The 25302-nt window shown below is 44.3% G+C and overlaps 2 protein-coding genes across 2 annotated transcripts in view; one reads left to right on the top strand and one right to left on the bottom strand.

Moving 5' to 3' along the window:
- Positions 1-11019: 11019 nt before the first annotated feature.
- Positions 11020-13355, bottom strand: LOC115036250 (glycoprotein hormone beta-5-like). The gene is made up of 3 exons (XM_029494373.1): positions 13327-13355; positions 12043-12241; positions 11020-11211 (listed from the first exon to the last, which is right to left on the bottom strand). Exons 1-3 carry the CDS (start codon positions 13353-13355, stop codon positions 11020-11022), a joined length of 420 nt encoding a protein of 139 aa, XP_029350233.1.
- A 3810-nt stretch (positions 13356-17165) lies between these two features.
- LOC115036041 (nesprin-2-like) overlaps positions 17166-25302 on the top strand; it is a 92343-nt gene continuing 84206 nt past the window's right edge. Inside the window, exons 1-2 of the mRNA XM_029494143.1 lie at positions 17166-17272; positions 21315-21441. Of these exons, the coding sequence (XP_029350003.1) occupies positions 21354-21441 (88 nt within the window). The 5' untranslated portion in view covers positions 17166-17272; positions 21315-21353. The remainder of the gene's footprint in view (positions 17273-21314; positions 21442-25302) is intronic.

The raw sequence follows: 25302 nt of genomic DNA, 5'->3' as shown, positions 1-25302 counted from the left end.
TTTGCATACTGGTAGCACTATAAACATTAAATAACAAAAGGGGTTTACTGGAAAAGGGGACTGTGCATGAATTATTTATGAATAGGGAAAGTGAAAGGGTTGAGTTTGGTTGTGTTTGTTTCTTGTTTGTTTGTTTTGTTTGGGTTTTTTGGCTGTGAGGTGAAGTAGAAGTTTGGTTGACACCTCCTCGCCCTCCAGCAGCAGGTAGCAGAAGCAGCACACCTTCATGCAGGGAGGGAACTTCCTGGTTTGAGGTTGATCTTTTTGCATTGGTTTGTGATTTTGCGTCTTCTGATAATTTCAGTTTTTGATGAGTGGTAAACCCCTAAATGCTTATTTTGTCAAACCCTCCTTGTGTCTATGCATTGCTCGGGTCGAATATTCTGAATATGAAAACCGTGTTATCGTGTTGCTGAATGAAGGAAGCTCTTTGTTTTTGTTTTTTGTTTTTTTTTTGTTCCTTTCCTCTGCATGAATCAGGGATGGCAGAAAGCACTTTGGGTGAAGCTGAGATGCTGAGAAAGCTTTGGGGAACAACGCAGAGTTTAGCTCACATAAAGTCCACTCAGCACAGTAACATGTAACCCCCCCACCGCCACCACCACCACACAGCAGCCTGAACCAGTGGACGTCTCACCGAGTCGCTCTCGGGGTTCCATGAAAGGCTGCAGAACGCTTGACTAATGAAAAAGTACTCTACTTTTTAAGGTATCAGTTTTCTAAGTCTGCATGTAAAGGAGTAGTTTTATGCTCCGGAGTGCGTACATACATATATACATGTGACTTCTCTTCTGCTCCACAGAAGTCAGATCAGTTGGTGTTTAGCTCTGCTGAGACCCCCCCCCCACATGATCATATTTATTGAGGCAGATGTGTGGTGGCCGTCATGAAAGTCTCAGTGGGCAGATTCATGTCAGCTGGACGGGTGGCAGAAAACGAGCTGATGTGACAGAAATAAACCGGGCGAGCAGATGTGACCGCCGAGTCCAGGACGCACCTTCAGGCGGCCATATTGGAGGTCATGACCTCCAACAGCTGCTCAGACTTTAATATCTGTAATATATTCCTGTAGAAACAGGATAGAGAGACAGGACGGAGACACACTGATGTTGAGTTTCTGCTTTAAACTAGTTTTAGTGTTTGAAAGACTGTGTGGCTTCCCAGCTTCTGTGACATCGGGCAGGTGGGCGGGGCCTGACCTAGCCCCTCCTACTCAGCATCACCCTGCAGCTTGTGACTGTGATTGATTGTCAGGAGCTGGGAACAAAAGGGATGATCCGGTGTGAAGGATGACTCGGTCTGATCTCAGGGTGGAGACGAGAGTGGAGAAGAATCAGCCAGATGAATGATGATGTGTCTAAAGTTTGAAAAGTCTGTTTTTAATGATCGCAGCTGCGAGTGAAGTCAATCTGTACAAAACAAACCAAAACATTTGTTTACATCATTTCTGGCTCTTAAAACTTCGCCACCAAGCCGCTGAGATGTGAGCATCTGTTTTGCATTCTGGTTGGAGCCGATGGTCTCTCTGCCAGCAGACTGGAAAATGAGGATTATTAACTTTGTAAAGCTCATTAGCATAAAGTGGCAGAGGCAGAGGACGAGTTCTGACAGGAGATATCTGTCACCGCTTCTTTTGTGCAAATGAGACCATTTTTATAGAGATGAGGGTTTCATCCTCTGCCGGCCACTGAGCAGATCCCCCGACTCAGCCGGGGGTAAGTGCCTTGCTCGGGGGCGCCTCAGCAGCAGCAGGTTCGATGGAGAGTTTGACTTTGGTGACAACTGCACCCGTGTAGAGCAGCAGAAGCTTCATATCTACAGTTACAGACACGTCACTTATGACGAATATCGTGCAAAGCTATGCAACACTTTGAGTTTGGAAAGAGGCCGATTGTGAAGGAAGGAAACGTATCTGAGGGTTTGATACGAGTGTAGATAAGATATCAGTTCTTTGTATCGACAAACTAAACCTGAGACTTAATGACCGTGTCCAGATCTTCTGTTAAACCTGATCCAAACGTTTCAAACCAAGTGCTTTACAAACACATTGACATCAGCCAGTCAGTCTGATCTGCAGACTCCAAAGGCCCCCGAGGATCAACATATCTCATTAAGTTCCTCAGGCTCCACTGACTCAGCTCTCCACAGAAGGTCCCAAAAACCAGCTGGACTTCAGAGGAATGCTAAACATCAGCATGACATCCAGTCCAGTTTAAATCAGAGTGTGATGAGGAGTCGTGGAGAACCGTGGAGCTCGTTTGTAGAAACAGCAGTTGAGGTCTTCACGGTTTCTTTATTGTGTCCTCGTGATCGCCGGAGACAAATGTCTTTTCTTTTTGAGAAAATTGGAACAATTTCTTCTCTTTCCAACCAAATTGTTGGACCAACTTGCTCCTGCGTCGGGCCAGGAAGACCTCTTTGCTGTGAGTCCAGTAGAGTGGACGGACTGTGTTGTTGTGTGTCTGTTGTGTAAGGATCTGGCAGACTTTTCTCTGAGGGACGTTGAAAGCAGGAAATCTGTGATGGAGCAGACGTGACTGCAGATGTTCTGATCCGTGCTGCGGGAGGCCTGACAGTCCAGGCAGGAAAAACCATCAGCTTGATCGGAGAGTTCTGTTTTGTGGTGTTTCAGTCACGGAGGTGGTCTGCAGAACCTGCAGACTGATAAAGCTGCTTGTTGTCACACTGTGTGGGAGTGAAATAAAAAACATCTCCACAGACCTGAATGTAGGCTGTCAGGCCCTCAGGCCAGCAAGACAAGGACCATCTTTATTTAAAAACTACGAGCATATCTAAGAATGACAAATCAGGAACTGATGACTTCCAGCTAGTCTGCGATGGAAGAAATTGGAGTTTTGTGGGAAAAGTTCAAACTTGTTTGAGCCGACTTTGGTTCCTCAGAATGAGCTGAGAGGTTTGAAAAGTCAGTCAAGAAAGAAAACTGTCACCTGAAGTCTGTGGGGGTGAACAGGAGTCTGAGATTTTCACCGAAGTCTCTGGAACCTTTGCTGCTTGTCGGGTGGAGTGAGGAGACACGAGCTCCGCCTCTTCTTTTCTATTCACCTGACGAGAGAATGAAGGGCGACTCCTGTGATCTGAGCCCGACGCACACACACACACACGCACACACACACACACTCACACTCTTTACTTTTCAGCACAGGCTTTTTCAGCTTTGCCACTTGAATGTACAACGACCTCCTCCCCTCCATCCTCTCTGCTCTCCCAGCATTTCTCTGGGAGTGCTGATGTTTATTCTTTATCTCTCCTGAGAAAGAGTTCCTCCGCCCTCTCTCTCCTCCTCCTCTCTCTCTACCCCCCCTTTCTCTCCTCCTCTGATCCCCCCCCCTCTCTCTCCCCTCTCCCCCCCCCATGTCTTTGATGCTCGCTCTCTCCTCAGCATGCTGATGATGTACAGTCTGTCTGCGACCAGCCAGCTCACTGACATGTGGTGGGCCACCGAGGGGCCACCGAGGGGCCCTGGTTTATTAAAACAATCCTCCAGGTTGACTCCACTCTGTAGAATTCTGTTGAACACGACACCAGAAGAAATGGGAGTCATTTCTGTGGTGGTGATAGAATTTATTTTTCTTTATTGTTACATTTATCTCTGCAAATCGATGCGACCTGCAGGATTAATATTTCATCAGCTCCATGTTCGGTTCAGATTTGGTCCTAAAACTCTGGATGGTTTTAACAAACGGGCCCTTCGGGAGAAGCTCTTCTTTTTTTCTACAGGAATGTTCTGAATTTCTACAGTTTTTGTTAAAGTTGGTTCGGAGCAGCACTGAAATCCCACACTGACTCATGTATTGTTTTACAGTTGCACCTAAACTGTAGTGTCAGAATAATAAACAGCTGTCGGGGATTCTCTCTCTGGGCCTCCTGTCTGTCTGTGTCTCTGTTTTTAGAAACCTCCTCCCCTGCACTCACTTTCCAAAAGGGCCATTAACTAATCAATCGAGTCTATTGATCAGAATTGGCAGGAGCTGAAACACCACGGAGACTTCTGCAGGCCGGATCCTTCTCCACCGCCCCGTCAGTCTGAGCTGCTGCAGCTTGTAAGTTACAAAAATAAAATCCACAAACCAACAACAACTAAACACAAACTGGAGATGGAGCCATTTTTGTTGAATGTGTCACCAGACAGATATCAGCTGAGTTCATCTACATCTAGAAAACGTGTTTGAACGGCGCTGCAGCCGCTGTGAGCTTTACAGTCAGTGTGGTGAAACTCAGAGGTGTTGTGTTGTGTTGAGCTGAACAAAGTCGGTCCATGTGTTCACCTACTCAGCTCCTCTTCCGTGTGTGCTAGTCACCGTGGTTACCAGCATCCACCAGCCAAGCTGTACAGCTAGCTAACTCACTAATTCTAGCCTCCATTTTTTCCATCATTGTACATCTACGACAAGAAGAGGAGGAGGAACTGGACATGGAACACACAACACAACCAGCACAGACCGGACCCTGTATTCTGTCCATATGAAATATCTTTTGTACAGACAAAACAAATACTTTTGTCATTTTAGTTGAGTATTTTTTAATCTGGTTGAGATCCAGCAGCAGGTGATGCTGCATTCTAAAATGAGCTCTAAGTCGTCAAACTCAGGAATTACTGCTTCCAAAATAAACATAAATGGCTGCTGCACAGATTTCAGCGTCCAGCAAACGATGGAAATATGCCAAACTCATTTTTCCTCTGACTGGACCTGTTGTGTGAACGCTATGCTATGGGAAGTCGGAAATATCCGCGTTGGAGATGATGGAGACTCAGTTTATGGAGCCAGGGGAGGACAACAGACAAACAACAGACAAAGGATAGAAGAGAGCCTTTTGTGTTTAGAATAAATATGAAATAGTTTACTACTGCACCCCCCGAAAAACATTCAGGCTCAGGATTATTTCTTACTTTAAGTCCTGAGAATGACAAAGTTCAAGCTAAGAAGGAACTGAAGAGTCTCACACAGACACACAACCACACAGTTTGTAAAAAGTGATGATGCTGTCAGTCAGGTTTGAGTCTTTGGTCGATGAATCTGGTTGGATGACGTCATCAACATGTGAAACCTGCTCTGATTGGTCGATAGCTCAGAGGTGTTGGGGTGAAACTCGGGTCAGCTGTGTGCACTGAAGTGGAAATACTCTTTACTCTGCAGATCCCACTGAGAGATCCTAAAAGCTCCAGCTTGGCTTTTTGTCCGGTCCTGCAGGAACTTCACTCTTTTTAATTTGTGGCCCTCAGGCTTTCCCTTCTCCGTCTTTGTGATCAGAATTCATATCACAGACTTCTGCCTGCTGCTTTCTAAGAGGATCAGCGTATATGAAATCGTCTTTAGTCCCAGTTTAACACCACAGAATCTCATTACGCCACTTCACAGCCGCTGCTCTGATTTGTGTTCAGAAAAGGTGGATGCCACTTCAGTGTAATTCTTTCCACTAATCCAAGCCAGAGTCAGTCCTGATGTGTGGGTCTTTACAGGCAGCTTCGCTCTGGTCATGGCTCTTTTAACGTGAACGTGGACGCAGCTGGGATTCTTCTGATGAGTTTCTGGTCTCAGTCTTCAACACAACAACATGTTCATTTTTTATTTTATTTTATTTTGATTGACAGAGTTCCTGCTGACTGATAACTTTCTGTTTCCATGAAAAACTGATTCCACTGACTGTCCCACAGAGGAAGTTCATCCATGAACATCCATCTCCCACAGGAAGGCCAGGACCGGGACCGGGACCGGGACCGGGACCGGGACCAGGAGCAGGAGCAGGACCAGGATCAGGAGCAGGATCAGGACCAGGAGCAGGACCAGGATCAGGACCAGGACCAGGAGCAGGAGCAGGAGCAGGACCAAGACCAGGACCAGGATCAGGAGCAGGATCAGGACCAGGAGCAGGACCAGGAGCAGGAGCAGGACCAGGAGCAGGATCAGGAGCAGGATCAGGACCAGGACCAGGACCAGGACCAGGAGCAGGAGCAGGACCAGGATCAGGACCAGGAGCAGGACCGGGATCGGGACCGGGACCAGGAGCAGGAGCAGGAGCAGGAGCAGGACCAAGACCAGGATCAGGACCAGGACCAGGACCAGGACCAGGACCAGGAGCAGGAGCAGGAGCAGGAGCAGGACCAGGACCAGGACCAGGACCAGGAGCAGGAGCAGGAGCAGGAGCAGGACCAAGACCAGGACCAGGACAAGGACCAGGAGCAGGAGCAGGAGCAGGAGCAGGAGCAGGAGCAGGACCAAGACCAGGATCAGGACCAGGAGCAGGACCAGGACCAGGACCAGGAGCAGGACCAAGACCAGGACCAGGACCAGGACCAGGACCAGGAGCAGGAGCAGGACCAGGAGCAGGAGCAGGAGCAGGACCAGGATCAGGACCAGGACCAGGACCAGGACCAGAGTCTTTGAAGGGCTTGAAAATCCACCTATACAACAGGCTGGTGGATGTTCTGTGAAATTGGGAAATTGGATTGTTAACAAGCCCAAACTGAAGGAGACTGTTGATCTGAGTGTTGATGAGAAGATCAGTTGATTGCAGACAGGAAAATAATCCGTCACACCTCAACAGCTCCATTTTAAGAGCTCAAACACTTTTCCACTTCTCAATGCAACTTTTCGGCTCGGTGGAGTTTATTATGCAGATGAACGTTAATGAGGATCTGCTGGCTGGATAAAAACTCCCAAACCACCTCAGTGTCCTTCTGATTCATTATCACGATGAATATTTCATAAAAAATTTGGACAAAGTTGCACATTAGTGTTTCACCCCTTGTTACATTTGGATAAAATTACACAGATAAAAAAATCACTTTTCTCATCCAGACTTTTACAAATATAAACCATCATTTGCACAAATGTATTTATGCAAATTAGTTTTTTCTTCTAGTAAGAAAACAAACAAAAAAAGTTTAATCTGGAGCCATCTTTCTTAAACTTCGACTTCAGTGAGAGGAAACATTTCTCAAAAGATCAATTCATTTATTACGAACTAATGAATCATTCATCTGATCTGACACAAACAGGACGTTGTTTCGCTTATAGAGCCCAAATGTTAAAACTTTACTGAGTAATGTCATAATAATTTCAACAGGTTGAAATTCAGCCCGGTGCAGTCGGACTGAGGTGGTGATGATCACACTGACCTTCGTTTCTGTTACGGCAGCTTGACGGCTCTTCGTCTTCAGCCTGTGGTGTGATTTCAGAGCATTACATCAGAGCAGCATCCGCCTGATCCACACAGCTGTAAGTAAGGACATCAGCTCATTCATTAAGCTTTCTTCAAACTGCTTCATTGATGGTGATATAGATTAATGATTCAACCCATTTTGAACAGGAAGTCTCAGGGTTTATGAAAGGATTTCAGTGGGCTCGTTAAAAACTGTACACAAATACAGTTTTCCAGGTAAAGTATCAGACCAGATGAAAGCATGAGCCTGCCAAACTGTGAGTGGAAGGTGTGTGTACATTTATTATTATTATTTTTTAAAACGGTTTTGCTTGTGTTTTTCATTTTAATGGGATTATGCAACAGACCAGCTCACTGTCAGGACAGTGGCGGCGGTTTGACCTCTCGCTGCTGTAGAGCCATTATGGTTTCATCTCCCTCGGAGGAGGAGGCGTGCTGTGACCCCGCCACCACCCCTCGCTGTTATATTATACATCAGTGGAGTTTCAGGGCTGACAGACCTGCACGGGGGGGGGGGGCTTAAAAAATAAAATTAAATAAAACTCCTCTGACTGATAGATTCAATTTCTCTGCTGCGCCTTCATCAAATCATCCATTTATTAGTCCAGTGAAACTTTATTTGCTGTCTATTATCATTTGTCTGTTCTCTCTGATATTCCCTCATTTCTCAGCTGATTTCATTTCCCTTTCTTTAATGCCTTTCAGAAGCGGAGTGCCATAAGTGGCCTAAATCACGTCACCTGACTCCAGTTTCTGTTTCCAACCTCTTCATCCACTCTGTTTTCTTTGTAATTGCAGAGTCCTACGATGGACAGGTGACCCCGCCCTCGCTCAGAGTGAGCTGGGATTGGCTCCAGCGTCATAAGAGGTAGAAGATCAATGAATGAATGCATGAATGCCACAGCAGATAAATGTATTCTACTAAAAAAGATTCAAAATTCAGAAACAGAGAAACCCACACATCATCACTTCCTGTGATTCCAGAGCTCTGTGCAGAAATTTCCTCCAGCCAAATGGAGTTCATCAATCAGCAGTCACCCACGCCGCCTCTGTCACTTTCCGTCAATGGTAAGCGTCAACGGTGGGGAGCGTCCCCGGAGAGAGCTCACCCCACAGAGCTGCTCTCCCTCAAAGCTGCGTCGTTCTCAGTCTTCACTGATCATCTGTATAATTCATAACCTCAGCTGGTGCCTGTCAGGCTCTTTCAGAGGCAGCTGAGTGGAAGTTCCCCTGAAGGTCCAAGTGAAAAATACACTCACCTGCCCGTAAAAACCAACCTGCAAAAACTGACCCTGTTTTAGTGACCTACACTTCCAGCTGAGTGCCTCAGAGGGAAATTTACTATTTCTCATGAATTTCAGATGAACCTCTCTCAGCCAGACTGACACTTTGGTGTCCGTTACAAATTCCACAATGTCAGTCAGGAAAACGTCCGTTAGGACCTGGAACATGAACAGCACAACACCGTCGTCAGTCTGTCTGCTTTTGGGCCAACGGTGACCTGGTTCCAACATTTTAGCTTTTTTCTGGCCACGTCGCCCATTAAGGAAATCAAACATGGACAGAACAGATGAAACATCAGATGCTTTTTCATGGAAAGATCAAATCTGCGAAGCCTCAGAGACGATAACGTCCTGCTGCTCAGTCAGACCGACCAAAGACTGTTTTTCTTTTTCAGCACCTCCTGTCGTCATCTGAACCCAGAGCAACTAAACAAAGAGCTAAAAGAGTTAACATGAAGAGTGTTGACTGATATTTCCCACAATCCCTCTGGCTGCTTGTTTCTCTATCAAAGGTCTCTCTCTCTCTCTCTCTCTGAGCTGCCAGCAGGAGGCTTCAGGCCTCGGGCGAGCAAACCTCCGTCTCTGGATTCAAGGTTCCCCTCGGAGCCTCGTCCTCCTCCTGCGTTAAGGCTCCTGCTGCAGCTTCCGGCCTCGCCTGCAGCCCGAGCAGGAAGTGGTAATGTCAAGACTGATTAGGGCGGCGGGGGTCATCGCTGTTGAAGAAAACAGAGGTCTCAGAGAGCTTCTCCTCTTAACCTCTCCATTTCCTTCCTCCACACTCACACTCAGATGTGTTCGGACCGCAGTTTGTGGTTTTCTTCTCTGAATTCTGGAAACACATATCTGCACACTGTGGTGGAAAATCCAACAGTGTAACTCCTCTTCCTGTCTGTTATTTGGTCTCAAGCAGCCAATGAAAATGAACATTTCTATGCTGCATTTTTAAAATGACTGAACGTTTTTTCAGTGATCCTCCTTTTTTGTTGTTGTTGCAGTCGGTTCGGGGTTAACCCTAACCCTAACCCTAACCCTCCACTGCAGAGTTGATAAGTTTATCTGCATCTTTCTCTGACCTCGTGGTGAACGCCCTCAGCACAGGTTGTAGTTCAGCACTGATGTGAAATACTGGTTAATTATTAGTTTTTACTGAAATTGAATTTTAAAGAGCAGTTTAAATAGTTTAAATTGCTTTTTAAAGTGTTCCAGATTTAAAATAGAAATTAAAACAAGCGATTGAAGTGTTAATCAGCGCCGTGTATTCTTATTATTTAAAGTTTAATATGAATGTGTCATCTATAAACATGATGTGGAACCTTGGACGTATAAAACAGCACCGAAAGCTGATGTTTCAGCGTTAGACTGTGATTTAACGTTACACCAGAAGACAAAATCAATGGCAGCCATTCCAAGTTTCCCTCACTGCCACTCAGTGTTGGATGTCAGAGTGACCTCAGTTTACCTCAGAAAACATTCAGCTCTGAAAATGGGGATGAATCAATAAAAGTTAACGATTATTTTGGGCACTAATTTATTAAAGTGTCAGTCATGGGGATCACGGTTTCTTCCTCCTGATGACCTGACGCTTAAAGAAACATCCAACAACGACTCTTCTTATTTCTGACCAAAACTTTTATTCTCAACACTTTTTAGCCCCTAAATGATGAGGGTTGTTAGAAATTTTACAGATTGTTCAGACTTTTTTTTTTATGTCTTCACTTTACCAAATGTTGTGCAACGTCATGCTTTTTCAGTAAATAATTTCTCTCTTAAAGAAGGAAGCTGAGCAAATCCCTCCAGATGGAGAACTGAATGAAGACAAATCAGCATCTCAGTTTGCACCAAAGTTTAATATTTGTTGAGTTAAATAATCAAAGTGGAATAGTGGCAGCGTGCACGTTGATATCCATCCATAAATAAAATCAGACCTTTGAAGCAGTTTAGAGTCTCTGAGTGTAAACCAAGCCAGACGGAGACAGACGAGGTTGTTTGTGTCCTGGGAGGCTGGAACACACCCTGCAGCACTCAGCCGTTACATGATTCCCGTTCTCCTCGGGAATCAAACCAAAGACGACGCCCACTCGTAGATGACGAACCAACTGACTGTTTGGCCTCAGAGCTCAGAGTCAGTTAATTAGGCTCTAACAAGTGACATCACAATTCATCAATGGCTGATTGTTCTTTTAAACAAACTTTAAAACTGACTGCAGGCTTTAAGGGAGGAAAGATTTTATACTCTATGGAGCTGCTGTGAGTGTGAACATCTGCCCCGTTAGCACCTCCTGCAGCTGGATGCTGAACCTGCCAGTTACACGCATGACCTTTGACCTCGCTGTGGAGCAGTGTCACCAGAAATCCCACATTTCTGCTCATGTGAGGAAAAAAAAATGACAAGCTCTGAAGTGAATGAGCGCGTTATCCTGCGTGTGTTCCATGAAAGACCAGATTAAAGTGTGCTGCTGGGTAAACCTTTGACTTCTCGGTTTTTCTCCTCAGGAATCAGGAAATTTAAGGAAAGGAGAAATTTTTGACATTAACATTTGAGTGTGTGTGTGTGTCACACTGAGGTTACACACTCAGTGGTGCTGGTCAGACAGACGCCGCAGTTGCACCTCAGGGCCACGGGGTAGGTGTAGGTCGGGTCCACGTTGGGCTGGCAGTTGGGCAGTTTCACGGTGACCAGGCGGGTTTCATTATAGGTACAAACCTGCTGGTGGGACTCGACGTAGGGCGGGTCCAGGACGGGCTTCTGGAAACACAAAAGGACCACATTAAAACATTCTGTCTTATGCTAAGAAGATTGATATTGTTGTTCTCATTACAGACTCAACTCATCGACTCAGCTCGAGAGAAAATGAATTAAACATGTACAAACATGTTTAATTCACTTTCAACCTCATGAAACATTTGCAGCGTCCCTAAAAATCCTTTAAAAAATACTCTTTTCCCAAAAGCAGACACTGGGATTCATTTACCCTCTATTTACCCTCTATTAATGGGAGTTTGATTTCATCCTGTCGTCGCTGTAATCATAACTTCAGGAGCTTGTGTGCGACTGTCCTGTCACCTAAAGTTCACCGATTTCACCCCTGAGCCATGAAACTGCCCCTGCAGCTCCACATGGACTCCCTCCCTGACCTCCCTGTGGGGGAGAGCAGACAAAAGGATGAGTCTCCTCCCTGAGGGGCATCCAGACAACGTGACAAAACAAAGCTCGGGCCTCCTGCACACACCAGCCGTGCTGCAATAATAATGCAGCAGGGAGAATCATGAGCTTCCTAATGCCTCCTGTCACTGAACAAGCTGGAGATTTCACAGAATGATCACTGCACTTGAAGCATTCTCAGGAAAAGTGCTGCTGTCGCTGCTTTTCGTTAACTCGGCCTCAGTTTCAGCCTCCTGTCTTGTTGTAATGTGTGGATCTGGACTGATCAGCTGTCCTTGTTCTGACCTCTCTGCAGAGGGAGGCAGGACAAAACAAGCGTTCTCCACAGGGACCATCTCATCTCTCCATCTCTGTATCTGCAGATCCTGGATCAGATCCCTCCTCCCCGTATCACCCCCGGTGTGTTGTGCTCACCTCCCAGGTCTCGCAGCGCCCCCAGCAGGCGTCGGTGGTGACGTGCAGCCCCCCGCAGCCCGGCTTCCGGGCCAGGAAGGTGAACTCCCGGACGGCGCAGCCGACGAAGCGCCGCAGACTGACGGCCGACCGCCGGGGGAGGGAGTCCGCCGGACCGGAGACCCAGAGCAGGAGCCAGCAGAGGAGCAGTCCGGCTCTCCTGGAGGGAGGATCGGGTGGGATCAACTCTGGGACTCATTTTGTTGGACTGTGCTGCCAGCTTCGTTATTAATGATTCTGATATAAACGATTAAATTCTCATTAACTAATCAGTCTCTACTGTTCAGGAGGAAAATGTGGCGCATGCGCGATCACATTTCCGCTACAGATTGAGTGAAGCTAGGCTAACTACGATTAGCTAAAGGCTAACTACCCTGAAACAAGCTGAACTTTCCTCTCCACAAATGAAATATTTCAAGTTTTTTGTTTTGTTGTCAGATTTATAAATGAGTGGAATTTTTGATTGTTGTCGGTTTAATTTCCGTTAAAATTAAAAGACATTTGGACGGCACGAACTAGCTAGCGTTAGCATTAGCATGAAGAATGATGCTAATCCCGTGTTTGGTGTTTAAATTGTTAAACGTGTCAGCTGTTCAGACAAACTGAGTTATTTTCCAGGACTGACTCTGATGATGATATTATCCTTCTTTAATACGGTAAGTTTGATGATGGATGGTAATATTACATGAAGCTAGCTCAGTTTCAGAACACACTTTGACTCCTGGATCTGTAAAAAACTAAACAAAATCATTTTAAAATATTCTTCTCTCTGCTTCTCCTCTTAAGAAAATGTCTTTAAATCTTCAGGAAACTGGATCCAAAAGGACTTTGGACTTCTTTCTCTAATTCCAGACTGAACCAGATCCTCTACAGTTCGACCCTTAATGAGACCAGGACCAGTCCAGAGAGGATCCGGATCTCTATCTGAGTGAAAGTCTTCATCCAGGCCAGTTTTAAATATTTAGCATGATGAGAACTTTGAACTGACTCTATCAAATTCAATTATTGCCTTGTCACATGTATTTGAATCTTATATCTAATATTTATGTTCAACATTTACATTTCAGTGTTGGCTTTGGAGGCAGCTGTTTGATTAAGTCGGTCAAAGTTTTGGAGCTTTTACTTCTTGAACTTGAACATCCGCTGAACCTCTTCAGCCACTGAGATTGTGTGATATAATCTGGATGTGAGAAAATAAAACCAGTGTTTCCTCTGAGCAGATTAACGTCTTATCACTTCACTCACCATTGTGCCGTCTTCCTTTGCAGCATCATCCTGCCGTCCTGCAGACAAACACAGGGTTTGAATGTGTTGACTGTCGAACAGACGGTAAAACACAGCGGACACCAGCTGCTCCTCTCACAGCTGTAATGCACTGAAGCTGCTCTTTGGCGGCGTGGATGAACTCCGGTACTTGTCACTTAGTGCTCTTCAGACGTGAACCACCTGCTGCTGGATCTGACGGTACAAGCCGTGGCTTTTTATCACCCCGTGTCCTGCCAGTCAGCACCTCTGCCTCTCTGGCCCCCACCTGACTCCTCAAATCCCCCGGAGGCACCTTCTACCTGTCGCTGCCCATCTACTTCAGCTACCAGCTTGTTCCCACTCCATTAGCTTGAGTAGGAAAAAGAGTCTGCCCTTTTGTTCGTAGGCATCCACACGGAAAAGGGGGAACACCGTACTCAAAATCAGCGCCTACCTGTGTCTACTGTCACTCATCTGAGCTCAATTAGCTGGCTCCACAGCTCCAGGCTTCATGTTCTCACATGCTGCCCTGTAATGACTTCACCCCTGAGGTCCAACACTGTTTGCCTCATCCTGCCACTTTGACTCAATCTGTTTCCAGTGATATTTCCATTTAACAAAGAGAGAAAAGCTGGCTGCTACTCAGACTGTGTCTTACAGGCTTTACTTCACGGATCATTTACTTAAGACAGGAAGGGTGCGCATTGGAGGAAAAAGTCCTCTGCCGGAGACAACAACAGGACGAGGCGAGGGGAGATGTGGAAGGATTGATTTGGGTGAGTAAGCACCTCATCAAGAAATTGCCATCGTCAGAGGCCCTGCGGCCGCATGAGGAGCCAGCAGAGCAGAACTGGTCGCAAGTAGTCTAGGAAATGAATCTTTAAAAAGTTAAGGTTGAAACCTGAGGCCAAGCAATTAAAGTTAGATTAAGAAATATTCAGTGGACTGAGTCAGGGACAGGTTCACACTCATCTCCGACACCATGTCTTCCTCACCATCACAGAATTGCCCATCTGGAGGCCATTATTCAACAATGTACATAGTGTGGAGTAACGCACTGCGTGTAATTGGATAACAGCGGTGATTACAGTGATGTTGTAATCCAGTACAAAGGGGAGTAAGCCTGGATTTCCACAATCCGTCTTTTGTGTAATTATATGTGGATTTTTAATGACAGATTACTTTTTATTTTAAAAGAAAATCCATCTTTCACTTAAACCTGATGACTCTCAGACCTTTGCGGCCTCACTGCAGCGACCAGCAACCCATTCCAGTGGTGACTCTGGTGTCGGGGACATGGAGTGTTGCTGTGAGATATTCTCAAGCTCTCTGAACAGTTTCACATCTTTGTTCTAAATTCATGATAATTACTGTGATGTGACAGTAAGAGGTGGGTGGCTTTACTTATTGTAAGATGTCTAATCAATGAATAGTGTCATTAACATGAAACTGAAAATGTACATGCTGTTAAAGCTGTAAAGTTTAGATTTAAAAGCCTTAATTGTCATTTTACTTCAAGTACAAAATAAAATTATGGCTGCTTCTCCAGTTCTGTGCGTCATAAATAAAACCACCAATGCGAAGGAAAGGAGAGAAAAAGAAAGTGCTAGAAGACAGAAAATGATATAAATACATATATCCATATACATGTAACATGACTTTGAGTTGTGGACAATCTGTCATACTGAAGAACGTCACAAGGGCCTTCCACTTTGAGTCAACTGGATCTCCTGCAGAAATGTTGGCAGGGAAAGTTACTGCAACTGAAGGTCCCTGACAGCTTTTCAACGTCTTGATTATACATAGAGACTTGATTAAAACAGGAATCCTGAAGGTTGGTCTTCAGATATCTCAGCCCAGCAGTGTGTGATGTTGTGCTGACCTCTGCTGCTCAGTTGTTGTACTGATGCTTCCTGGACCCTTCAACTGTTACTATCAGTTTGTCTTTGGGTATTTTCTAATGTTTTATCGCTTTCCTCCAGTTCACCAACTGTTTGTTTGATAAATACATTTTGATTCATTCGTTACTTTTTTCAGGTCAATTAAATGCTCGTTTCCTTTTATGTTTTGTCTTCTGGAGTCCTTATTTGTCTCAAATTTCTGATAAATAATCAAGACGGACAGTTTGCTGAGACTCTGGATCTGAAAATCAGGGCTGAACTTTGACCTTCAGTGTGACCTGCAGGACACTCAGCAGAGACAGACACCATCATAGAGACATTTGTTAAACACAAGTCCATCATTCTCAGAGTTAGTTTATTTTAAGGACAGAAACTTATTTTATTTAAAATAGTTTGACCTTTAAACTCTTCTTTCCCAAATGTTGGACTTTCCAGTCACCTCATTCATTACTTATTACTAATGAATTACTTACTAATGAATACCTGAATACGTTTTTTAAAAGGGGAAACTGCGCATGCGCAAATGTATAACTGAAGAGCATTGAGTGAAGCTAGGCTAACTACGATGAGCTAAAGGCTAACTACCCTGAAAGCTGCTGAACTTTCCTCTCCACAAATGAAATTTTTCAAGTTTTTTATTTTGTTGTCAGATTTATAAATGAATGCAATATTTGATTGTTGTAGGTTTAATTTCAGTTCAAATGTAAAGACATTTGGGCGGCACGAACTAGCTAGCGTTAGCATTAGCATGAAGAATGAATTAAATTGTTAAACGTTTGAGCTGTTCAGACAAACTGAGTTATTTTTCAGGACTGACCCTGATGATGATATTTTTCCTTGAATACGGTAAGTTTGATGATGGATGGTAATATTACATGAAGCTAGCTCGGTTTCAGAACACACTTTGACTCCTGGATCTGTAATAAACTAAACAAAATCATTTTTCGGTGACAAAGTCTTTAAATATTCTCCTCTGATTCTCTTCGTCCTTGAATAATTTATATCATTTGTGAATGGATGTGAATTGTTGATTTCATTAACTTAGATGAGCTGGTAACTGAAGGGACAGCTAATTGAGACGTTTGTGTGTGAGAGTGTGTGTGTGTGTGTGTGTGTGTGTGTGTGTCTGTGTCTCTGTCTCTGTGTGTGTCTGTATCTATGTATGTGAGTGTATCTCTGTGTGTGTGTCTGTATCTCTGTGTGTGTCTGTGTCTCTGTCTGTTTGTCTGTATCTCTGTGTGTGTGTCTGTGTCTGTGTGAGTGTATCTCTGTCTGTGTGTCTGTGTGTGTCTGTGTCTCTCTGTGAGTGTATCTCTGTGTGTGTCTGTGTCTCTGTGTGTGTCTGTGTCTCTGTGTGTGTCTGTATCTCTGTGTGTGAGTGTACCTCTGTGTGTGTCTGTGTCTCTGTGTGTGTCTGTATCTGTGTGTGTCTGTGTCTCTGTGTGTGAGTGTATCTCTGTGTGTGTCTGTGTGTCTCTGTGTGTGTGAGTGTGTGTCTGTGTGTGTCTGTATCTCTGTGTGTGTGTCTGTGTCTCCGTGTGTGAGTGTATCTCTGTGTGTGTGTCTGTATCTCTGTGTGTGTGTCTGTACCTCTGTGTGTGTCTGTACCTCTGTGTGTGTCTGTACCTCTGTCTGTGTGTCTGTATCTCTGTGTGTGTGTCTGTGTCTCTGTGTGTGTCTGTGTCTCTGTGTGTGTGTCTGTATCTCTGTGTGTGAGTGTATCTCTGTGTGTGTCTGTGTGTCTCTGTGTGTGTGAGTGTGTGTCTGTGTGTGTCTGTATCTCTGTGTGTGAGTGTATCTCTGTGTGTGTCTGTGTGTCTCTGTGTGTGTTGAACTCTGACTGGTGTCTATATTTAGTGTCCCAGTCAGTTTTTTCTGTCTCTCCTGGCTCGGTCCTCTCCGGTGTCAGTCCTGCAGCTCTGTGGACTGCGGACCTGTCAGACTCGGCTTCAGGTTTCATGTCCACCGACCCGCTGCAGTCAGAGCCGGATCTGCTCGTCTACATCGCGGACCTTCGCTGCCTGCAACAACTCACTTAGCTGCACGTAAGTAAAAGCACCTGTTGGACTTTAGTCGGTTGCTCCAGCAGGTTTCAGGAATGCACTGGCTCTCGTCTGTGTTGTTGGGTGGTTATGTTTACGTCGTCCAGCTGTAATCAAGCCCAGATGTCATCAGTAATGTGTGTCTCATTCACAATGAATTTCTACCACAGTTTTCTTAAACCTGCAGGGCAACCGTTGTTATCTGAGTCATTAAGAAGTCCTCTGGTCTTCCTCAAGGACTCGTTATGTGGCAGGGCTGAGCTGATCTGAGAGCAGCCGCTCACTCGTGTCCCCTGCTGCTATTTTTGTGTCCTGACAGCTTCGTAACTCTGACACAATCTTACATTCCTGCAGCCAACGGGAGTGCACTTTGTAGCACTTGATAAACAGCTATCAGTAATTTAGAAACGGCCAGACTCTGTTTAAACAATTAACATTCTGAATAGTTTGGAAATTGGATGCATCTGTAGATGTCTTGGATTCTTTGTATGAGGTGATAATAGATTATTTTGTCCTAATAACTTCCACTACTTACTAAAAAGGGATAACTGTGTGGCCTTAAAATACTTTACATCATAATTATTTTAGTCAGATTCAAAACATACAGCAACTCAGTTTCAGGCAAAAGAGGTCACCTTTAACATTTCCTACTAATCAGACACTTTGATTCTTGGATTAAAGTTTGATTTTTCACAGTGTATGATGAAGACGTTCGTGCATTATGATTATCAGAGTTTACTCTTCACTGTCTGCGTTGTTTTGAAGCACATTTTCTTCTGAAGCGTCTGACAGAAATACTTTGACTTCATGTATCATGTATGCACACAGTATGTCTACTATTAATATTATTATTACTCTAACTGTCGCCGTTGCTGCTGCTGCTTGTTTAAGGAAGCTCATTCAGCTCTAAGCACGTCTTATCTTTTCTAAGAATATTGCTGCTCTGGTAGAGTCAGAACAGAAGCCTCTCTTGATGTGTCTTCAGCTCTGCAGTCATTCAGAACAGTGTCCAGGGAGCTGATTGGAATATATTGGACATGTAAAGCCTCCCTGCTGCTGAAGCAGATGAAAACATTGATGGAGTCCCCCGGCGTCTTTGCACAGGAAAAATGAAGGGGACTGAAAATGGTTCTGCTAAGAGCAGTGGATTAGACATGCAGTAGTGTGACCCAGTTCAATCAGTGACACACTGAGGATCTGTCAGAGTTTAGAGCAGCAGGCGGAGACCACATTCAGGAAAAACTGGTTAGGGACGGTGACTGACACCTGCTTTTCTGCAAGTGACTCCAAGTAACAATCACCTTTTTGAATTGTTGGCTAATCATTTCTTTATTTGCTTACTGTATGAGGTTTATTTTTTTTCGTCATTGGAAACTGCTGAGAACTTTCCAACTCTCAGGGTCATAAAACAGTTTGTTGTTTTTCTGACGACGACAGAGACAAGACAAAAGACAGACCAAGTTCATGCGACGTGTTAAAAGTGACGCTGACCTGCAGGATGTTTCTCTCTGATGAACCTCTTGTTGTGTTTTGTAAAAGCAGATTGCCTCTCCCATGTTCTATTATCAGGTCTTACAGGGTGTGTCTGTGAAGCTTTGTGTGACAGGTTCAGGTTCTGATTTATTTTCCAGGCTTGCTCCAAGAGCACAAAGACTTTATGGAAACATTCAGACAGCTAATGAGTGTGTTGTTGCTGCTGCAGAGAGAATCACAGCATTAATGATGATGATGATGATGAGGAGGAGGAGGAGGAAGGACAGAGTTGTAAGTGAAACTTAGCTGGTCAGCTGTTTAGTGGACAGGTTAAGGCAGGTAGTTCACGTGTTGGGTCATAATTCAGTGAAGCTGTAAAAACAAACAAAAAAAGAGTCAACGTGCATGAAATGAGTCATGCTGCTTTCTGTGTGCGATGTTTCAGGTGTAGATGTCCATCAAACTGCCCCACAGGCTGAGTGTTGGCCCCTCCACATTCAGAAAGCACCTGAGGCCGGTGTCCCCCCTCCCTGGTCTTTTTCCACAACGCTGCCTCGGTGCTACAATTAGAGCTGACCGGATTAACTTGTGACTTTGGCACGCTGGTTGTCTCTCTTGTCCTTCATTCTTACTGCTCTGCTGTATTTCTCTGTCCTCAGCTCTGTGTTTGCATCCTCCTCTTCACCTTCTCCTTCCTCTCTCTCTTTTCCTTTCGCTTTCAGTCAGAAATCTATAAACAATAAAACCAACAATCGGTAATTAAAGTAAAACCTCACACACCCTGACGAACAGAGAAAGTATAACCGTAATGTTGGGTAGAGATGTTACCCACACCAACACAGCAGCTTTAAATTGTAGTGTTGTTGTTGTTGTTCTGCAGTCTTGGTAGACATGAACAGTTTTGTTTTATTACTTACAGACAATGAAAGATAAGCAGCAATAAAAAACGGAGCTCTTTCCTGTAAATGATCAAAGTGTTTGAGCCCCATTAGTTACTCTCTGCTCTTTTTATTTCCTTTTCTCTTATTGTTTTTATTTACTGCACTGTCAGTCTTTATCTTCCTCCCCCCTCATGTTCTCCCTCTGGCTGTGCCTGTCTCACCCTCTCACCCCTGTCACTTATTCTGCAGCTGACACGAAGCCTTGGGATAACTTGCATGCCGAGCTATAGTGGTTCAGACCCCCACCGCCCCATTCACACACACGTGTGTGTAATGTTGCTTGAGTTGTGTTCTTAGTCTTTGTGTGTGTTAACTGCTGCAGACTTCTGTGTAAAGGTTGAACATTGTGGGACTAACATTAGACTAATCATCAGAAATGCAGCTTTATGGGTCTATTTTAGACCTTCTCTTTCTGAAGTGTGTCTGGCTGGTGATACTTGGTTTTCTACAGTCTTTCTTCTGGCTTTTTGCTGATCGTGTTGTGGCTGCAGGAGCTGAAAGCTCAGAAACAACACTTGTATTTCCACATTCAGTAAACCATAATCATTGACTGGGCTCTAACATTCATGCTTCAGTAAAACTAATCCTCTGAACGGTTTTTGTAGCTCTGCAGAGGCCTTCCTGTCCATGAAAGCTGATTCAGCACTGTGAGCTGGTCTAAAACTGTCAGAGTCGGACTCTGCCTGAAGTTATTTCACCAGCAATTATATCATCTATTATTTTAGCATCTGTAATTCTGCCAGCGTTTGATCGTGTTTGTCTTCACATTAAAATGTTCATTTTATCTGAAACACACAGCTCGAAGGGTTTTCCGAGCGATTAAATGCAGAAATGAAAATGAAATGTTTGGACTTATTTTTAAAGCCAAACATGTTGGTTGTGTTTGGTCAGAGTCCTTTCTAAGTTTAGCCCGAAGAGCACAGGTCAGCCTCAAAGCTCTCTTTGGTGGCAGGGTTAGGGTTTGATGATCTCATGATACGCTCTGATTTGTCCACTCTCCATGTTGGTGAGTCCCTCACTGTCAGTCAGTGATCAGCGGAGGAAATACACAGCACCTCTCTTTTTTTTTTATCAGCCTGATTTGTGTCAGGCATGTTCTCAACTCTCTCACTCATATCTCAGGACAAGACAGGACAAGAAAAAACACAGCACAGCTCCCCGCTCTGACTTTGACGTGACTGTCTGTGTCAAAGATGCCACTGCTGAACTCTAAGGTCTCATAAAATGATGTGCTTTTTCGTGTGGTTTGTGAGTTTGTGAGTCACTTCTTCAGGCCTCAGTGCTTCCCAACAAAAATGGCTTATAAATACGGATAGCTGAGCAACACATGTTGATAAAGAAGGCAGGAAAAGGATCTGAAGCAAGTGCAGTCTGTCCATTACACGGTATCATGTAACAATAATTTATACAGATTGTTTCTGCTCTGTTTTTATGAGCTCAGTCAAACCTGCTGCAAATGAAATGATTCCAATTTCAAAGTAAATATATCTGATCTCTATTAGCAGCTGCAGTCAGTTCCATGACACAAGTTTTTTCATGTAACTTATTCCAAAAGGATTTTTCTCAGAAATCAGAAACCTTCAGCAGTGGTTTGTTGTATTTAACTAACGTTTTCTCTCTCTCTCTTCCAGAGCGGTGCCATGCTGCCGGGAGGCTGCGGGTAAGAAAACATGTCGTCAGACTACAACTCTAGAGATGTTCTGGTGGAGCGGGGGTCCATCCCCCTCGACATCGACAACGTCCACATGCTGCTGCAGGGTCAGTGTCGCCTCACTTCCAGCACACGTTCAGTGTGAGGAGTCAATGTTTCTGCTCTCTGTTTGGGGGAAGGCTGAGGTCATACAAGTGAAAACAAAATCCTCACGTCCACAGTTCAGTGTTTTATCTCAGTTACTGTGGAAACATAATAATAACCAAGCCTAATTTATTTTTAAGTTATGTTTCTCACTCAGGGGAACTGTTTGATGGTCTCATCTCAGTTTGCTGCTGACTTCATCCTGTTTCACTCTTGTCAAACTTGGTTCAAGCTGCTGAAACCGAAGCCGTGCTCTCAGAGAGGAGAGTTATGCTGCAAAAAAGCCCTCTGGAGGGAGAGAGAAGAGGGTGGAGGAGATAATGACGGCTGCTCACTCATCAGCTCGCTGTTGTTAACACTTGAAGCGGAGCTGTTGTCTGATTGTGTTGCCACTTCTTGTGTGACATGTGTGATGATGACGCTGCTTAATCTGTGTCCTTGAGAGACAGCTGATTGATTGTTACAGTAATTTATTAAGCCAAATTAACGTTTTCTAGACTAAACAAGTAACGAAAAGAGTAATCGATAATGCAAAAATCCTCAGTTGCAGTCTTGTTCCTGATGACTTACTGACTGGCTCCTGGTTTTTCTACTCCTGCAACCTGCAGAGTTGTGTTTTCTGGAGAAAAAGCTCCTTATATGGTCTTACATGTGTTCTTGCGTATCTGGACTGACACTTCTGATGACTTTTGCTATATATAGATATATCCATATACAGATGCTGCAGCTTCTAGACTGAACTTTCAGGTTTGGACTTCAGATCATGTGTGAAGGGTTTCGTTTTTGAGAACGTTGTTTTCTGGTGACTGAAACATTAAACTGCTTCATCTGATGGTTGGACCATGAATAGATGTCAGTGCAAGTTCAAGTTTTGCTCATGATTGTTCCAGGATTTCTCCATCTCTTCTCACTTTAATTGCCCACCTGCCTCTCTCTCACTTTTCTCACTTTCTAAATTTCAGCTTTTGGGTCCATTCTTGCAAAGCTCTCCGCTGAACTGTTTCACGTGCATCAGCTCCCCCACCATGCATTTCAAACGAGAGCTTGTAAATGTGCCAGCTCGAAATGACATCATTGGAAAAACAATATGCAGAATGGATGATGGAAGACTTTGTTAGATAAGACTGTGGATGTGTTTCTCTGCAGTAATGATGGAAGAATGTCACTAAAAATAGCTCATACTGTGTCTGAATTTTGGGTTACATTCGGTTTTTGCATCAGCAGGGCAGGAAAGCACACTTTGTTGAACAGAAAGCATCTAATGAGGACTGTTGTTCATAAATGTGCTGCTTTTACACAAATTAAACAAACAGTCCCACCCCCAGTTACCACTTGGGTGGCTTGTGTGTGTGTGTGTGTGTGTGTGTGTGTGTGTGGGGGGGGGTTAATGTCAGGGTGGGTTGTTGGACCCGGAGCTTTACGCTGCAGAGGGGACTGTTGCAGATCTGAAGCTCCTGTGAGTCACAGGTAACAGAGGCGGAGCCCGGTCGATCTCAACTGCCTCCCTGCAGGCTGGAAACATAGACCGTGATCTGGTTCGACGAGAAATGCTCAAACTGAGTTTGTATCTGTGATCATGGGTCTGCAGAGTCAGCACAGTAAACCGTGTGTTTACTAGACACACAAGTTTGGTTTGAGTTGATGAGAATTTGCAGATCTGGTAACTTTCACTGCTGAGTCAGCATGAGTGTTCCCACCAGGGGTGAGTGTTTTTATTTGTCTCTCTGGTTGTGACGTTTTTGTTGGTTCAGACAAAAGTTGTAGAATCATCAGCATATGAAAAATGGTTAACTTAAAGAGACGGCTGCAGATATCAGCCCAGATTGGAGAGACTGCAGCTCATTATTAGATAAATAAATACAAGATCGAAGTTCTGCTGACCGTCACTTTCCAGCTTAGTGGTGTAAATTAAAAGTCAAATGCAGCTTCGAGGAGGAAAGAATTTTGATTACCAAGCCATGCAGGTATCACTTTCCTTAGTCCCCACAGTCAGTTTAGGAAATCAAGCTCATGTGGATTTGTGTGTCAAGGAATTTATTGCCTACATTTAAAAAAAAAAAAAAAAAATGCAGGTTTTCAGTTCGTAGTAAATTTGCTGCAGAGCAGCCGTTAATGGAAGTAACCCAGTGAGGTTTTGTTTATCTGCTGCGACATTCAACAGAAGTAACCAAACAGTTGTTTGGTTGTTGTTTGTAAGCAGCCACTGATATTCTGGCAAGGATACAAATCAGATCACATTACCAAGATGATGTTGGTTACCTGATACTGAATAAACTAACATGCTAGCAGGCTGTTATGTAAAGAGATGTTTCCTGATGTCAGCTGACGGGATGGAACAGCTCTGAGGAAAGTCATTAGAAGTCACCATAACAACAGGAAACTATCAGAGTTTACTGCTGAGGCCAATCAGCTTGGAGACCAATCCTGACCGTGTTTACACAAAGCTAATTGACTTCTTTTAATTATTTTATTTCTGAAAAAAACAACGTCAGACGTTTCCAATTTTAACAGATCTCAGAGCTGACTGAAATGTGATCAGCGACCAAGCAGGCTTGTTTAAAATAATTTTACGTGTCACGGCCCCCCTTGTAGGTCTCAGTGCTTTTGACTCTGCAGCCAGAAACATAAAGCTTCTTATTATTTTAGCTGGTTTGGAGTCATGTTGGGTCAGGCTGCTGAAGAAAACCATGCCCCCCCCCTCCCCGTCATTGTTGATGGTATGAGTTTAATTATAATGTCTGAGTCATCATCAGGCCTTTCACTGATTTAAGATTAGACTACAAGTGAACTGAAGCCAGAGGAGGCCTTCTGTTAAACGTATTAAGTCTGCTGAGCCTGAAGGAGAGCGGGCCTCCGGGTCTCCAGCTGCTAATGAGAGCAGTAAGTTCAGCTGGACTCTGGTTAAGACCTGGAGATCTGCAACAACAGAGTGATCAGTAGCATCTTATCTCCCCATCTTCGCGCAGTCTGCACCGAGCGGGAGGTGATAGATAGTGGAGATCGTTTTTAGATCATTTTTAGACATGTTGCACTTCTTAATCTGACAACAGCAACACCCTGTTAGTTAAAAAAAAAAAAAAAGTTCTGACTAAGATGTTGGACAGTTTGTGGACTTAAAGAGGACAATGGAGAGCGAGGACTGGCTTTTCTGTGAGACTCTTCATACTGTCTCTGACCTGAATGACTTCATTGAGCTTTACAGTGGTGAGTGGTGCAGTTTTTATCTGTGAATGTGCAGTTTACATTTTCCCTTTGAGGCTTTGAATAAATTAAATGCTATGAATGTGACTGAAACGCAGTTTAGCAGAAAATAAATTCACAGATGGCAGCTGTCAGTACAGCAGAGCAGTGCGTGTTTCAAATTACATTCAAAGATGACCTTTTTGTTTTTGCATATTTTGAATATATGAATATGTTAAAAGTCCCTTTAAAAGCATTCACATGAGATTTAAATGTACTTGGAGGGACATTGGAGTCAGTGCTGGTGCAGCTCCTCTGTGTCACACTTATTTTAGTCGTGTTCTGGATGGCCCTTTAAAGTTTTATTGCAGATGCTTGTTTTATTTTAACAGTGAAATAGAGACCTGTTATCGCAGAAGGAATGATGTAGTCTGATGTAATCTTTCTGGGATGCTGGGTAATTCACAGTTAATACTCTTAGCCTGCAGCTTTGTCTGAGCTGAATTCGTTTTCATGGTCGTAATTATTGAATTGGGAATCTGTGCCTGTTCAGGCATCACACAGACCAAATATTTCTGCCTGTAATCATTTTACCCAAACGTTTGTGAGGCTGATCGTCCAAACCCTAATAACCTGCTCCTGAA

Source organism: Echeneis naucrates, chromosome 22, assembly GCF_900963305.1.
Source record: "Echeneis naucrates chromosome 22, fEcheNa1.1, whole genome shotgun sequence".
NCBI lineage: Eukaryota > Metazoa > Chordata > Actinopteri > Carangiformes > Echeneidae > Echeneis > Echeneis naucrates.
This window is presented reverse-complemented; position numbering and strand designations above follow the sequence as displayed.